This window comes from Pogonomyrmex barbatus, unplaced genomic scaffold, assembly GCF_055798465.1.
Source record: "Pogonomyrmex barbatus isolate J1 unplaced genomic scaffold, ASM5579846v1 scaffold15, whole genome shotgun sequence".
Classification (NCBI taxonomy): domain Eukaryota; kingdom Metazoa; phylum Arthropoda; class Insecta; order Hymenoptera; family Formicidae; genus Pogonomyrmex; species Pogonomyrmex barbatus.
Window position 1 is genome coordinate 4489489 of NW_028297111.1, and position 18997 is coordinate 4508485.

General features: G+C 30.6%; 1 protein-coding gene and 1 pseudogene across 3 annotated transcripts in view; both read left to right on the forward strand.

Moving 5' to 3' along the window:
• Positions 1-14817, forward strand: part of LOC105426559 (facilitated trehalose transporter Tret1) — a 31322-nt gene extending 16505 nt beyond the window's left edge. For all 3 annotated transcript variants that reach the window (XM_089073444.1, XM_089073443.1, XM_011637853.3), the window contains 2 exons: positions 7524-7830; positions 8324-14817. In XM_089073444.1, coding sequence (XP_088929570.1) covers positions 7524-7830; positions 8324-8949 — 933 coding nt within the window. In that variant the 3' untranslated portion in view covers positions 8950-14817. The remainder of the gene's footprint in view (positions 1-7523; positions 7831-8323) is intronic.
• Positions 2894-5562, forward strand: LOC148937282 (uncharacterized; annotated as a pseudogene).
• Positions 14818-18997: the final 4180 nt, after the last annotated feature.

Consider the following 18997-nt stretch of genomic DNA (forward strand, 5'->3'; position numbering starts at 1 on the left):
CGTTTCTCATGCGTTAGAAATTTGATTTTATTAATATTTCGAATTTTATTAGTATGTTATAAATCTTTCGGCGCCGACAAAGCTGTTTTCCACAAAGAATTATTTCTTTTTTAATGGCGAGATGTGTCTCGAAAGGAATTTTTGTATATTTGTTCAGGATCTTTCTAAATCGCTCGAAGCACTTCGTTTCCCGATTAGCAACCGTTATCTTTTTCCGAAAGAGAAGAATTCGTGAAGTCCCCCGGACGTAACATAGGGAGGGGAACAGAAGAAGATAAAATTAAGGAGAATATAAAGATTTGAAGGAAGAGAATTAAGACTCGGGGAAGGAGTTCAGGATAGAGAGATACAATTCGGAGAGTAAGTCCGTATCGCTTTGTTTGTTCAGGCCTTGTGATTGCTTTTTAATATGCACCATTTCAGAAACAAGTCTCTTTGTAAAGTAAGATTTCTTGTTCAAAATTTTGGCTTTCTCCCAATCGAATGAATGATTTTGGGAAGACCGGTGCATAGAAACCGCGGAGGGAGTGCCACTTTTTTTATTAATGTCGGTAATGTGTTCATGGAATCTCATCTTCAATTGTCTTTTTGTTTGTCCTACATACATACATGACCTCGCAGTCATTGCAACTAATTTTATAAACTACATCACCAGTCGATTTAATTTGCCTTTGCCCGTGGTAATGAATCTTTTTAAAGTATTTGACATGAAAAAAGCAATCCTAACATCAAATTTTCTGGTCAGCGATGGGAAGCTCTCGGAGATGTTGCGATCGTAAAGAACTATAAAAAAATTTTTTTTTGGTAGTCCCAGGTTTTCTTCTTTATCTTTAAAATTTGGTTTCTTATAAAAAAGGTATTTTAATCTATTCCTAATTCTTTTCATAATAAAATCTAAAGGATAACTATTGTTCAATAGAATATTTATTGATTCTCGTAAGTTCTTGAATTGAAATTGGATGGAAACATGGATGGATGTGACAACCGGCCATGTGATCATTACTTTGTCAACTATGCCATAAATAATATCTTTTTTATACCCTCCAAGAGATGGTGTGAATTATAATGTAAAAGTAGGTATAATGTAAAAATATCTCCCAGAAAAGGTGGGTTTATAGAAGCAATCGAATAGATCTTGATCCTGTCATTCTCAATGATGATCAGGACATTAAGGAAGCTAAGACAACGATTAATTTCTATTTCGATCGTAAATTTAAGTCGTTCGTGTAATTAAAGATTTAAAGAGTTAAAGATTTCCAATATTACATTTAAACTCAATCATTATTGTTATTGTTATTGTTGCTTGGTTTTGATCAGGGACCGAAACCGAAACTGATAACCGGATTATAACTGTTATTTCAGTTGGACCGAAACTGAAAACCGGACTGAATATTGAGCAGCCTGATGGACCGGAACCGTAACCAAATCGAAAATTTTTTTTCGGTTTTCGATCCAATTTTCGGTCCAGTTTTTGATTCGGATTTGATAAATATTTTATAAGGCTGGATCTACAGTAAGGTCGCAAGGTCGTAATAGCGGTCATAACATACTCGCGATAGTCAATCAAAGCGTTCTGATTGGCCGTTTCAACTAATAACGACTGCTATTGCGACTTTGCGATCTATTACAAACCCCGCCTAAGAATTATTTATTTGGAGAAATTGGAAAATCGCTAATGGCAGCTCATTAAATTGATCGAAGTCCAAATGCCGATATGTATATGGCGATGCAGACATTTCCGCGCTCCTGTGCCCACTTGAGAGGCATAGAGATGATGATATGCCTTCGTCGAGCGTGCTTGGCCGTGCTGAAGAGCATTTCAGTACTTTTTGGTTATGATTCGGGATGTTGGCTTTTTTAGGCTTACTCTCTTGCAAGATGTTGCTTTTCGAGAATCCGAGAACGAAAAGATGGGACAGATGAAATAGAAAGGATCTTTCTGAGCTTTTTGCTTATACGAGACTTTGGTATTTCGGACGGAATCGGATTGGCCTCGAATTTCGGATAAAGATTTCCCTCCACAGAAGCGGAAAAAATATCGGCAAATAATTGGTTTTAGACAATTAAGATTCGGAGAGAACGATCGGAGTGGAGGTAACTGATTCGGATTCGGAGCGAGGGAAAAGGAAAGATGTTCGGAGGTATGGTAATGGCGCGGTGCGAGATGCTCGCTTGTGTATTACAGCACGGTACTTGATGTGGAATGAGAAGCATTCTAGTTTGGCGGCGCGATATAAGGAGCATAGCGCTATCGGAACAAAGCGCAAAAATGCACTTTGTTATAAGATCATACACATAAGATCATATAATATAAGATCATATACTATAAGATCATATAATAGACGATATTCAATACTTTAATATAATATTTAAAAAATTAATAAAAGGTCGGTTAAAAATTAAATCATAAACTGTGACCATACATGTTTACAATAAAAATTAATAAACTTTTTCTTGTAAATATTATTTCAGTTCATATAATTTTTTTGTGAAAAATAAATATTTTATCGCCTGTACTTATTATTTGCAAAAATATAGCTTTTTATAATCAATTAATAAAAATTTTTATATAAATATATAATAACCTCTATCTTCGTTTTGTTCATTAGATTATATCTTTGTAAAATATGAATTATAATTATAATTCAAGATGGCTATGAACCAACAAAAGCTTTAATAAATTTAAGATATAGATATATATATATATATATATCTTAAATAAAAGTCACCTTCACTTTTTTAAATGGAACTGCCCAATTTAATATTATACCATGTGGATTTAAATCGAACACCTATATATATTTTATATATATATATATATATATATATATATCATGTAAATATTCAAGGTGTTCGATTTAAATTCACATGGTATAATATTAAATTGGGCAGTTCCATTTAAAAAAGTGAAGTTGACCTTTATATCTTTTTAGCGCCTCCACCTAGAAAAAACTAGTCTGACCAAAATGTATCCCCCTCGACACCCTTCCACTTTCATTTAAACATATATACATATACATTTAATATTATATCATGTGAAAATCGAACACCTTGAATATTTCACTTATTTTTAATGATAAAAAATGTTTCAAATGAAAGTGGAAAGATGTCGCGGGGGACACATTTTGGTCATGCTAGTTTTTTTCTAGGTGAAGGCACTAAAAAAATATAAAGGTCATCTTCACTTTTCGAAATGGAACTGTCCAATTTCGAATACCTACGATTGTAGGTTACCTCAACACGAATACAATGACTATAAATACTCAAAGCCATTCGAAGTCACAAACATAACAAAATTGAAAAACGAAGTTTATTCTCTATCCAGTCAAAATTTCTCCGAAATTATTGGTGAAAAGAAAAGACAAGACAATAATTCGGAAATATTTTGTGTAAAACTGCACGTGCAACACGTACATTATGAGCCGGACAACCATGTTGAAATCACATCTGTGTACGAGTTTTTAATAACACTTTCCCTAATAATGTTAGCAATTGTTGGGATAAAAAATCAGCATATTTTTGGCCATTTAATTTCATTAATAAAGAAACGATTGACGGCAAATGCAGAAAATATATTCGAATCGACAGGCCTAATAATTTCCGGAGATGGAATATGGAGGAAAAGAGGTTTTTCGTCTTTACAAGATGTTGTAACATTAATTAGACATTATTCTAGAAAAATAATAGATCTAATTATCAAATCATTGTATTGCAACAATGCTAATATTGGATTGACAAAATGGACACAAATGAATATAACACATGGAAAGAATCACATATAAACGAATGTTCCATCATTCATTTCATTTCATCATTTTATTATCTAAATAATTATATTTGATCTTAGTTTTAAAAAAGAAGAGATAAGAAGAGAGAGCGTGTGCCACAACGAGGCCCGACCACGAACTAGTCATAAAAATCCGTAATTATTTTTGCGAAAAATATCACTTCAGCCAGGAATCGAACCTGGATCTTCTGCTTACCGGACAGGCATCTTATCCCTTCGATTACCGAGGCATGTGATAATGTTTATCGCAAATAACGTATTTAGAATAACACGTCAACAATACAATGATATATAATATATACATATATATACGTATATTACAATATACATATATACATATATTCTTTCGAATCCCCACGACCGGTACTCCAGAGAGATGATGGTCCTATTCTCTCGAATCTGGATCTCCTGCTTACAGGGCAGGCATCTTATCCTTTCGACTACAGAGGCATGTGATGATATTTATCGCAAATAACGTGTTTAGAATAATACTTCAACAATTCAATGATACACACATATATACATACTACAATATATATATATATATATATATATATATATATATATATATATATTGTGGCGGCTTGGTGTTGGAGGAGCGTTGTCCACGATATGAAGAATTTTGATGACGGAAAAAAGATGTTGGCCGCGGTGGGATTCGAACCTAGGTCCTCAGGTGTATGAGTCTCGAGCGCTACCACTGCGCCATGCGGGCCACGGTTCTTTTTCGTGTATGTTTCTGCTAGGTATTCGTTGTGTGAGCGGGGGACCGTCACAATATATATGTATGTATATACATGTATATATACACATGTATATTCTCGAAACATAAACATGTATATTCTCCATCAATCACAAAGGAAGTGCGGGAAAAATGGAAGTAGATAGAGCAGAAATGTTCGCGAGATCCGAAGATTTACATAGCGTGAAATATTTATCTTATATTGGTGACGGTGATAATAAGACATTCAAAAACATCGTTGAATCGCAACCTTTTGATGAACATATTATTATAAAAAAGGAATGCGTTGGTCATATTCAGAAATAGATGAATGCGCGATTTCGTAAAATAAAAAAAGACGCAAAAAGGACTTGGCGAAAAAGGAAAGCTCACAGGAAATCTAATCGACGAACTCAGTGTATACTATGGATTGGCTATTAGGAAAAATAAAGATTCCGTAAATGGTATGAAGGAAGCAATCTGAACTACTTTGTAACATAAATCTTCCACTGACGAAAATCCGCAACGACGATAATTGATGATAATTGTTTGGATTAGATAGTTGGTGTATGTGACAGAAAGCAAAGGTTGACAATAAATTTGACGAATATATACATAAACAAGTATTGTCTGATATTGTTATTAAAGCTATTATTCCTATATATAAAGAATTAAGCAAGGACGATTTGTTACACCGCTGTTTGGGAGGCTTTACGCAAAACAATCGTGAAAGTCTAAATTCTGATTGATTTGGCCGTTTGCACTGAAACAAATATTTAACGGCATTAAAACCATAGAAATTGCTATATATATATTGCAGCTAACGTTTTTAATAAAGGCTACACAAGCATACTTTTAATGATGCATACGATGAGCAATTATTGTTCCGAATTCAGCTGCATTGGCGGAGCAATTTGACGACGCACACGTCTTCAAAAGTGAGATGCAGATGTTTGTAGCATCTAAAGAAGGTCGAATCGAGCGACGAAGGAGCAGAGCAGCCTTGGAGGATGCTGCATTTATGAAGAAGGAGGTCTATCGTATGCAGGTATAGGTGATCGATGGTAAGACGCAAAAAACTACATGATATCAAGTTATCAGATTTTAAACGCGTTTTTCTCAAAACCATGTTTTTCAAGACGATGTACACGCTGTTTCAAGCTGTAATGATGGATTCACTTAATTGATGGATTCATTTAAAACCATTTGAACTACATATTCAGAAAAACAGTAGTTATCGCGTAACGGAGATTATCTTTGTTGATAACATTTTTAATATTCAAATATATCAAAATATAATAACAATTAGAGTATCGAAAAAAGTAAAAATTTAAACATTCATATTTTTCTCAATTTTCAAAAAAAATGAAAAAAGGCTCCATCACGCAATAAAGAATACTCTACAGTTTATTAAACAAATCGATTTTTTTTGTTTCAGATCTATCAAAATGATGGAATCATGTACATTGTTTCCCGGCGCAATCAAAATCACTTTTCACGCAAATTGTTATAACTTTTTTAAATTTTAATAATTTTTAATAAAATTTGAACTACAACAAGTTAAATATGTACTAAAAAAGTGCCAAATCAGAAATTGCTAGCGTTTATGTTTATTTCGCAATTCAAGCCCAAAGAATCCGTTTTTTAAGCCGGTCAAACTGATCTGTCTCCTTAAAAGGCGTATTAAAACCGATTATAAATAATGATAATCAGATGTAAACTAGCTTATATTGAGTTTAATCCGCTAGCTTTAACAAGAGAAAATCCTTCCAACTCGTTCTAATTGCGTAGTTCACCTTATATATGTCCCATTTTAATGGACCACCTCATATATCCCTTAAATAGTGCATTTTAGAGAAAAATGTTTCAGACAAAAGTTTTATGAGGAGAACATATGATGATACCATTGGTTTGACCTTGGACGTGCCAAGGTCATAGAAATCAACTTTGTTTTTTAAATAGAAATCCTCACTTTTTATTACATATTTTTGTGTCTTACCTCGAGAATTTTCCAAAACAGTATAATAAAGTATTCTTTTAGCAAGTACTTTTTAAGTTATGAGACTTGAATTTGATATGCTTAAATTTGATATAATATAAAATATCTCGTAAATTCATTTTTTGGCAATTATATCTTAATACTTTTATAGACAGAATAATGAAATAAATCAATTGGTGTAAAGAAAATATATAATTATTTTTCAAAAAATATACGTCGTTGCATATTACAATCTCCATTTTTTATAAATAGCAACTCTGTTGCTGTATTGCATGCGCGCATGCTTGTACACTTGAGTTTCGTAAATGAATGTGTATTTGTGTAAATGAGAAATTCAAATTAATCATTGTTTTCTGTGATGTAAACATCTATTCTATTTTGGAAAATATTGGTTGCTTGAAAAATTTCATCAGCGTCTAAGGATCAAATTGCTTTATTTATCGTACAAATCATATGTTATTAAGTTTCCAAATATGTTGATAATTTATTTCTTATGCTCTTAAACTAATGAGGATTAGTTTGTAAGAAATAGTGACAGAATTTTAAGTATTAACAGATTCATGACGCATTTACAGAAAAAATTTTTAAGATAAAAGTTTTTTATTATTTTTGCGTAATCAAATTTGCAATAAAAAGTACATGTTACATTTAAAAAATTTAACATCCAGTCTGGATCGTTTTCGATTGAAACCGGAAGTTGAAAATATTACTCGATGTGCATTTGATTTATTTAATACTGAAATTTTTGAAAAATTATTTTATTTTAAAAGAATTGTATAGATGGTCTTAGACACTCTGTATGTTATACTATAATGCAAATATTTCTAATATTGTCTAATCATATCATATCATATTGTCTAATTTTATAATAATAATAACACAAATATGTAATTTTTATTATGTCTTTTTTATTTTTCCATCATATTTTTAATTAAATATATTTATCAATAACTTATTTGTCAATTTTGAACATGATAAAAATTTGTCATGATACAGTATATTGGTTATGTCTTCAGATATCCTTCAACGTAAGCATAGCATCTTTGGGAATGTTTCTGGGCAATGTGATGGGTCCTTACTTGTCCATGGAGATGTTCGCTTATGTGAGTCTCGTGCCGAATGTTCTCTTCATGATCCTCTTCAGTTTGATACCTGAATCGCCTTATCATTATGTTCTTCATGGCAATATCGATAAGGCCGAGGCATCTCTCAAGTGGTTCCAACGAGAAGCTGACATGAAAGCTAAAATGCAGGAGTTCCAGGATTTTGTTAATGGTGCCAATACCAGCATTTTAACAAAATTTAAGGACTTTTTATTACCAGGTATCCCGGAATTAGAATAAATTACTCTTAAAATGTATAATATATTATAAATATAAGTTTTGAAAACAAAATTAAAAATTAAAAAATTTGAGAACAAAATCAAAACAATGATCCAAAAATTTAAATAATTCTATATATCCTACGAGAAATTTTTTAAATTCAAGTTTTTTCATTTCCAACTTGAAGTTATAAAGAGAATTCATATGCTTCACATTTTGAGAATTCAGTATTCTTAAAATCTAAAGATTCGAAGTTGTTCAAACATTTAATATTTCAAAATTTTAATTTTAAATATTTGAGTTATCTAAAATTAGATAACTCAAAAATTCCAAAATTTAAAGCAATTTATAAGGAAAATTATTAGAAATTTCAATATTTAAACAAATCTTATTATCTATATAATTTATCTTTACCATCTTATAGAAAAAATCAAGAATTGATCGAGAATTGATGAATTGATCTTAATCTATAAATTAATTTTTGTTTGTTCCAGTGAATTTGAAAAACATCTTGATCTTGTTCGGCTTGAATCTTTTCGTTCAGACGAGCTCATTCACTACAATAAATGCCTATGCAGAGATCATCGTTATAAATGCTAAAGTGAACATCACTCCATCGATTGTGGTAATGGCGCTGTGTTTCTCCACGGTTGTCGCTGGTTTCATTGCTATTTTTGTGGTGGACAAGTTTGGTCGAAAGAATCTTCTAATACTTTCCAGCATTGGCGTTACTATTTCCTATCTCGCTCTTGGTCTTCACTTCTATCTTCTATCTTTGAATTTTGATCCCGAAAAACTAACATGGTTGCCGATCACATCGTTACTATCTTTTAATCTGTTCGTATCTTACGGCTTAGCCACAGTACCTAGCACTCTTCTGGGAGAGATGTTCCCGGCGAATCTCAAGAATTTAGCATCTCTTTGCATTTTTTCAACCAATGCCTTATTAACTTTTGTATTCGTTAAGTGCTTTCAGCCTTTTGTCAATTTGACTGGGGAAACAATTGTCTTTTGGAGCTATGGACTTTTTGTACTTGGAGCGGTGCCCTACGTAATGTATTTAATCCCTGAAACGACTGGCAAGAGCTTGCTGGAGATTCAGCAGTCCATTAAAAAATAAATTATACGATTTATCAAAATCGAAACTATAATAAAAAGCTTTAAACTGCATTAATTTTGAGAAAATCTAAGAAAAAATTTGAAAATAGAATTGGAGCATAAAAACATTTCTGACATAAAAAGCACACTGTACATACAAATCAATTTTGCAACTAATTGTTATAAACAAATAAGTTTTTAAATAAACAAAGAATTTAAGAAAGAATTATGGTTCTTTAATAATTTTTCTCGTAGAATCGATTAGTATCAGTTTTTTCTACAATCAATTTTTAAAAATTTGTTTATAACAATTAGTTGCAAAATTGATTTTTACAATGTGCTTTTTATGTCAGAAATGTTTTTATGCTCCAATCCTATTTTCAATAATTATTTTTTTATTCTTGCTGGTCTGATCATGGGCAGAAATGAATTTTAATAAATACCGTTTATTATTTTTTTGCCTAAACAAAGAATGAGTTAAGAAGGAGTTATACGTATTTCTTTAGTAACTTTTCCTGTACAATCGATTAGCGTAATTAGTTTTCCTATACAATCAATTTTTAATAATTTATTTATAACAATTAGTTGCAAACTTGACTTTTACAATATGATTGTAATGTCACAAATGTCTGTTTATGCTCCGGCTCTATTTCCAATAGTTATTTTTTATCTATCCTTATTGATCTAGGCATGGGCTTTAATGAGTTAAACTCCAATAGCACACATTTCAAATGATCGTATCTTTTATAATATTGATATTTGGATTTTTTGTTTTGAAACTTTTGATCAGCACTACCTAAACTAAAACATATTTTAATTTCAACCAATTTGACCGAAATCATTTTTTCATATAAATATGCGGGATTCTTTATGAAAGAACTAAATTAATTAAATTTATTAAAGAAAAGCTGAAGGAAGTAAAATAGTTTTAGTTAGGTGCATGAACATAATATTAGTTAGATTAAAAGATGGATTTAAAAAATTAATTAGACATTTAAACATTATAAAACTTCGGAATTTTGATCTTAGATTAATATGTATACTTCTTAAATGTTCAACATTTTTTCTGAAATGTTGACATCTGTAATTTAATAATAATTTATAATGTCTGAGCGTGCAAATTTCAGGTAGCTTAACAATTAAATTTACATATATTTTATTTAAAACTGTTATAATTAGCATTTTAGTATTAGGAATCATTTTGAAATAATCTTTTAGGAATTTGCCATTATGGTTGTCACGCGAGGTCTCAAACTTTCTGTATATATGTGTTATTAAAATTTCATATTCATTTCATTAATTAATTTTTTTTTGTATTGCGACTGCTACCCTAAATTTGTCAATCGCCGATCTCGCAATCGATTACGCGGCCTAAATACGCACACCCATCCTCTCCGGTTCGTCAGACACCGCCGTGAGCTTTAATTTGCGAAAGCCCTGCTGGTCGTTAAATCGGCACTACGGCAACATTCCCATCAGTCCGCTGATTATTAATTCAAATTCGTTGGGCGCCAGGTACTCGGTACGTGCCACGATAATGCGATACTTTAATTGTTCTCGTATGCAAACCGGAGCGCGGTGCGCGATGACGAAACGCATGGCTGCTCAATAATTACTTGATAGAGGGGTTTGATTTTCAGGGCACCTGTTCTGAGAAAAAAGAGAGAGAGATCAATAAATAATTAACAACGAGTCGAGTAACAATTAACAATTTTATTTAAGTAATTTATCAATACAATTTCGTGACGAGTTTGCGACGTAAATCCTGTTCCGCGCGGACAACGCGGCACGCAACTGACCCGAAGATTGCGCGAAGCACACATCGATGATCGGTAGTCTCGAAACCGGCAACAATATTCACGGCAACTCGATTATGATTCTCTCGCGGCAATTCGCTATGACGAGCTTACGAACGGGCGGTCTCCACCGAGATTGATTATGCTAAATGTTAAGCATGCAAGCGGTATTAGATGCAGATAAAGTGGCAATAAGCGAACCGCAATTCTGAGCGAGCAACAGCACGCGTGCGAGAGGATACAACAGATAAGGCTCGCGATCGGAAAAAAGATTCAACGCGACAAGATAGAGAAAGAAATTAATAATTAACTACAAGATCAAGCGATACTACGTACGTGTGATTACGGACGGCAATAAATAGTGAACCGCAACCGCAACGAAACATCGTTTCGCGACATAGCCAATCAATGCTCGCGTAAGCGGAAAAGAAAAGTATAATGCACAGCAAAAGATAACGATAACGAAGGTGACTTATTGTGGCCGCTGGGGGGGAGGCGGAACGTTGCCCCGAACTTCTTTCACGGTCGGACGGCCGACACAACTATCACAGGCACCGGCACTTATTTCGGGACACACTAACTCTCAATCATTCACTTCGCAACACTGGCATCATCACACTCGCACGACTCGACAATAACAAGATGACGGAATTAGCGGCTTTACACAATTAAGCCTGGCTCCACCAACTACGCAGTTTTCACTCTCGGCAGCTTGTCGGTCCCGGAATCCTATGTCCTCTGCCCTCGCTCGCATCATGAAAAGTGATTTTTCGCGCCTTCGCGAGACGCGTCCAAGCAATTGCTACCCTTATTTCGCAGTCTTTTGGATCGCTTTGGCATCAGCCGAAAATTGGCTAATCGCGTAGCTCTAATCAACCGCGGGAGGTCCTCGCAGGAAACTTAAGTGCAGTAGCGTATGCAGCAATCTCCGACCGAGATTCTTAGCCTCCTTTCTGTCTGATTGACATCCTTCTGAATTTTTCGTCCCAATTGGAGGGGAGTGCCCGCGGGAAACGTGCTTGGGGTCTTCAAGTTTTATTTTGTGGAGTGGCGCATTCCCCTGTACTGACTTCGCTCATTCCACCGATCGGTAACGGCAATTCTGAGCTACAAACAAATAAGTCTGACAGCAACATTTCTATTCCCGTTGGTACGGGTGCGATAAGTGCACACGTCGCATTATTATTCACAATATGGTCAACTGAAACATGTAGTTAAGTGGACATGTGATTATATTTTTATATTATTATATTATCGAGAGATACGGTCGTGGCTCGTCGCCAAATATGAACGCCAGCGCTTCAGGAGGATGAGACCGGCCGTGACTCCTTACGCGAGCCGACGAATTGCTGACCATCAAGATTATTGGATCTTAGTAACGACTGAACCGATCAATTTCTGAATAGGCGCAATCGATAGTTTAGGTTCGAATTATATAATAAAAGTGTTTTTAGTTTTCCTCTCCATGTCGAGCGGAGATATTACGATTCAAAGTCCGATACTTAGAAATTTACTATTAACGTCGTCATTATTGTCATTATTATCGTCGCCCTCCGTATGGACTACGGTTGCAATTTTCGCCAGTACGCGGCGGCGGCGATGAAGTCCTCAACGCGAGATATGAATGTTATATAATTTCAAAGTCATTTCGCAGTCTCTCTACATATTTTTTCTTTTCTTGCAACCGCTCCAGATATCTCCATCCATTTCGCAACTTTTCCGTAATCATTCCGCGATCATTTCACAATTATTTCGCAACCTTTCCGTAATTTATCTACGCAATCTTTTCGCATATCTCTGCAACTATTCTGCAATTTTCTCACAATTTCCGTATATCTCTGCAATCATTCTGCAACTCTTTTATAATTTTCCCGCATATCTTTGCAGCTATTTCGCAACCTTTCCACAACCATTCCGCAACTCTTCCGTAACCTTTTCGTATATCTTTGCAACTATTCTACAACCGTTCCGCATATTTCCGCGATCACTCCGCATTTCATAACTCTTTTGCAATCTTTCCGCACATCTCCGCAACCATTTCACAAGTCTCTCATAATCTTTTCGTAACTTTTCTGCAATTCCCGTGTATTTTTGCACCTCTTCCGCAATCTTTCCGCAATTATTCTGGAATCATTCTGCAACTCTTATCTTTTTGCATAACTTTGTATCTCCTTCGCAACTCTTCCGCAATCATTCCGCAACTCTTCCACAATCTTTTCACATATCTTTGCACTTCCTCCGCAACACTTTCGCAATATTTCCGTAACCATTCCGCAATTATTTCACAATCTTTCCGCACATCTTTGCATTTCTTTCGCAATCCTCCGCAATCATTTCGCAACTGTTCCACAATCTTTCCGTCTTTGCATCTCTTCCACAACACTTCCGCAACATTTCCGTAATTATTCCGCAACCATTCTGCAACTCTTCCACAATCTTTCTGCATCTTTGCACCTCTTCCGCAACTCTTCCGCAACCTTTCCGCAACTATTCCGCAACATTTCCGCAACTATTCCGCAACTCTTCCACAATCTTTTCGCACATCTTGCATTTCTTCCACAACACTTCCGCAACATTTCCGTAATTATTCCGCAACCATTCCTCAACTCTTCCACAATTTTTCCATATATCTTTGTACCTCTTCCGTAACTCTTTCTTTAAAATTTATCTACTGTTATTTTGAAAATTTTTATCTTTAATCAGCATTTGTATATATTTATTTAAAACTAAGATTTTGGTATAAGTGTGACCTTGAAATTCCAACATTATTTTTCAAGATCATTTTTCATTTTATTTTCATAATCTATAGACCTAAAGTCTAAAATCTTAAAAAATTTTGTACTTTAAAACTTTTGTACTTTTAAAACTTTTCTGCCGCCATTTTGAAAATTTATATTTTTAATCGTATGGACTTCATATTCGATATTTATTTAGGTTCGAACATTTTGGCATAGGTGTGACCTTGAAATTTCAAAAATATTTTCAAATCTTATTTTAATAATCTATAGACGTAAAGAATTTTAAATAACATAATTTTGTATATTAATTTAAAATTTTTCATTTTGAAAATTTTTATTTTTATTAATGATTTATGGACCTACACAAGTGATGTTAAAGTTTATAAAGATATAAAAAGGATTTTATTAATTAAATAGAAAGTTATTTGATATTACATAAAAATTAAAATATTTTACAAATATGGACAAGATTTTATCTAAAACCAAACTAACATACAATTTGGAACTATATGAGCTGTAATACGCCGATTTTATTGAAATTCAGTACATACATTTATAGAGCAACTAAATTATTCAATACTTAATATTAATATACTTAATGAAAAAAATTAATATTTAATTTTGATTTAAATTTTTAACTTACAAATATTTAGGAATTAATTTAACTTAACTGAAACCAAATTAGAGATAAATTACTGTTAATAATTCAAGTGAGATATAAAATTTCTAGAAATATATAAAATTAATCTATAAAATTAATAATATTATTAATACATTTATGTATTTGTTCATAATTTATTTAAAGTTTATATAATTTTCTTATCTTCAATATAATATTATCTTCAATATTATGCTTTAAATCTGTATTTAAGTTTGCTATAGTAACTTTGAAGTAATTATAAATTATAAACTAAAAACATATAAATTTTAAAGTAATAAATAAAATAATTAAAGTAATTATAATAAAGTAATTATAATTAAAGTAATAAATTTTTCTAGTTCTCTTTATTCTCATTTTAATTAAATTTTAACCATTTTTTATCAAGCTATAAATATTTAATTCCATTTGATTAATTGATTGATAGATTCATAAGTGAATTAAATTGAAATAATTTATAGACATTAAAAGAATTTTCTAATTAATAAAAACTTATTCTTTTACTTAATACGTATTAATATAATTCTAATTATTATAATATAAACTTATTCTTTTAAAATTAAAGTTGTTATTATCTTAACTTCAAAGAATATTATTAAGAATATTATATTAATATTAAGGAAAAGTATTCAATTTATAAGCATTCATTCTAATTCTTAAAATTATTAAAATTAATAAAAGTAAATTTAAAAGGAAAAGTTTATTATTTGATCTTCCTTAAATTTCAAAAATTTATAATATTTTAAATATATGACTGTTATCGTCGTTGTTTGTATGGGCTACAGTTGCAATTTGCCATTACATGGTGGCGGAGATGAAGCTCTTAGCGAAGAAGCGAAGAATGAAATATGAGTGTTATATAGTTTCACGGTCATTCCGCATCTCTTTGCATATTTTCTCTCTTTCCGCAACTTCTCCGAATATCTCTATGTCAGTTCCGCAATTTTTCCGCATACTTCCGCAATTATTTTGCAATCCTCCCGTATTTTTCCGCATATTTCTGCAATCTTTCCGCATATCATCGCAAAAATAAAAATAAAAATAAATAAAAAGAAATAAAAATAAAAAATTAAAATTTAATTAAACCTAATAAATACAAAATAAATTTTTAATGAAACATTTAAATTAATTTATTTTAAATCGATTAATTTCATAATTTTGTTGATTTGGAATTAAATCGCATTTAATGACAAAGGCGATTTGTCAATTCCAATGGAATTATTAGTCAGTTGATTAATTGAGACAACTTAAAATAATAAAAGCCATTACAATTTCATGTTTTTACAATTTGTAGAAATGATATAAGTACATGATCGTGTTGTAAATTATAAAAAAATAAATACGAATGAAAATTTAAAAAATGAATGAAAATTTGAAAAATAAAAAAATGATCACATTATCCCTATTTTTAAGATATATAATATACAAAATATTTATACATGTAAATATTTTATTAAATTTAATATTAATATATATGATTTAATATAAGAGATCACAACTATTAATTTAAATAAAATATTTTAATATTATAAAAATTTAATTATAAATTATACATAAAAATTAAATTTTTAATGAAACGTTTAAGTTTAGTTTATTCTAAAATAATTTCCGTCATCGGTTAACTTAATGATTTTCTAATGAAATTGATCAATCACCTTTGTCGTTAAATTTGTCGATAAATACGATTAATTAATTTCAATATAATTATAAAAATACTAGTAAAATACTAGTAAGTAAAATTAGTAAATTACTAGTAAAATAAATCGATGAAAATTATTTTAAAATATTTATTTATAACTTTAATTTAAAATATTTATATTCGTAACTATAATCTCTTATATTAAACTATATATTTTAATATTAATATCAATAATTAATGAAATATTTATATATACACAAGAATTTTGTATATTTATAAAAATTATATTGCAATTTTTATTTTTTTTAATGAACTTATTAAATTTTCATTATTTATTAGATAATATATTGTAAATAAAAAATATATAATAATTTTGATATTTATAAAATAACGCTTCGCGTTAAAATTTATTTTAAATTAAACGAAAATAATAAAAAAATTAAATAATAAATTCTGCATTGTCCTTTTACTTATGCGTGTATTCTTTCATTATTTATTTGATAGAAATCAATTCTAAAATTGTAAAAAACATGAAATTATGATTTGTTTTTTTAGAAAGGATTATGTTTTATGTTAAAAACACAATATTTTTTTCTTTTGAAACATTCATTTCTTATTTATGTTGCTGGAATACAAAATTTATGTTACTGGTAAGATTAGTGTGATTGAAATATTTTTTAAAGGAAAAAAAGTTTTTCAATTACTGACACAAATTATATCTTCTTAAAAAAATAAAAATAAAATTCATAAGATTCATATCTTTGCATCCTTTTTATTTTTACATTTATATGTACAAGATTTATCATCATGTTATAGTCATGTGGCAAAAAATGGAAATATATATATTATTTATAAAATATTTAACGTAACAAAATAAATGATATCACAACAAACTTACTTTTTATAAAAAAGTCGCCAAGTGTACGCGCAGTGTTTGTATGTAAAAGGTTATTATATAAAAATGTTACTTTTTAAGGGAAAAAAAGTTTTTCAATTACTGACACAAATTATATCTATTTAAATATATCTATTTAAAAAAAATAAAAATAAAACTCAAGATTCATATTTTTGCACCCAAGAACTTTTTATTTTATTCAAGTTTATATTTACAAAATTACGCAATCTTATGTCTAATGTTTGAATAACATATAATACTCAATTCTAATATTTGTATAAAAGATTCGATATCAAAAAAGTGGTACCAAGTTACATTATCTTGTTCAATATACAATTGCTTTTAAAATATAAAAGTGATAAATATCAATTAAAAGCTTTTCCTTTCAATCCAAGTAATAACAGCTATTTTATTTTAGTCTCTTTAAAAGTGATCAATTACTGGCGCCAGTTATATCTTCTTAAACAAATAAAACATAATAAAAATAAAACTCAAGTATATATCTTTACATTTAAAAGTATTTCTATTTTAATCCAAATATTACAAAATTACAAACTGATAATATATAATATATCTTAGTCATTTCTAATAACATGTATCATTTGTATAAAAGATTTGATATCAAAAAAGTGGCGCTAAGTTACATTATCTGGAAAGTTCAATCTTTTTAATAAAATTCAATACATATCTTTCCAAGAATTTTTCTGTTTTAATTCAATATTATATTAGAAAATTACATAATCTTATGTATAATGTTCAAATAATATGTAATATAATACACAACTCTAATAATAAGTATCATTTGTATAAAAGATTTGATATCAAAAAATGGCGCCAAGTTATAGTTATATCATCTTAAAAGTTCAATATACAACTGTTTATAAAACTGTTTATAAAAAACTGTTTATAAAAAAATAAAACCCATGCGATACATACCGTTTTAATTCAATATTATATTACAAAATTACGTAATCTTATGTATAATGTTCAACTTGAATAATTTAATGATAAACGACGAAAAAAAGACGATGTATAAAAACTTGACGCGTCCGGATCGCATTAAAACGTGTACACACTTACTGTATTATATTGCACTTTGTTTATCTTTTTACATTAATAATGTAAATATTACTTTTAAAAATATTTATAAATAAAATTTTTTACATAATTTTTATTTATATAATTTTCTTTAACATTATATGTAAACATATAATATTAAAAAAGTTTATCAATAAATATTTATTAATAAATATTAAAAATTTAAATATAAATATAAAAAATTTATTAATAAATACTAAAACATGTGTTCATTATAGATAATAATCTAATAAAATAAACTTTCAAGTTTCTTGCATTATTTATGTAAAAAATTTTATTAATTAATAATTAATTATATTTCAGTAATTTTATTTAGTTAATATTGAAAACGAAAGAAGTTATAAGAACATAAGTAAAATTTTAAAATATATTAAATCTTAGTTAACTATTTTCTATTTGTCTGTCATAATTCAATGTTATTATTAAAAATAGTTTTAATACCCGGGCGCGCCAAGTTTTTGTATGTCATTTTTTTTTCATCAAATTATTCAATTGAACATTATACATAAGATTACGTAATTTTGTAATATAATATTGAATTAAAACGGTATATATCGCATGGGTTTTATTTTTTTATAAACAGTTGTATTATATATTGATATATAAAGACAATAATAAATTTGAAAACATTTTACTGTAACGATATGCCTCCCGCGCATCGTTCTAAGCATAAGTGCGACCGGGCTCCGCGTCCGCTATCGAACATGCCGACCGACACGCGCGCCCGAGTTATCGAACGTACCGACCGTTGGCCGTACCGGCCGGGTATATAAACCTGGCTGAATCAGGATAAAAAGATCAGACCGATCCGATCCTCCGACCTATCTACATCTCCGACTGATATCGGGAAACTGAGACCAGGCAGTCCTGATCTCCGCCGAGCATACTCGACATCCGGCATCATATATCTGCAAAAAGTGAGGAAAACGGGACAGAGTATTCTCAGTCTCCGTCAAGCATACTTGACTTTCGCTTTCCTCGAGACAGAGCATTCTCAGTCTTAATGTTTCCTTACTAACGATACGAGCAAACCGGAACGGAGTCTTCTCAGTCCTCAACAAGTATATTTGTCACTCGTTTTTTTCTATCTTCCACTCCGAGACGGAGCACTCTCGGTCTCATCAATCTCGCCAGTACACGAGCACACGGGACGGAGTATTTTTGGCCCCCGACAAGCATACTTGTCTCTCGTGCAAACTTCACGAAACGGAACGAGCATTCTCGCTCCTAATATTCGAACACACAT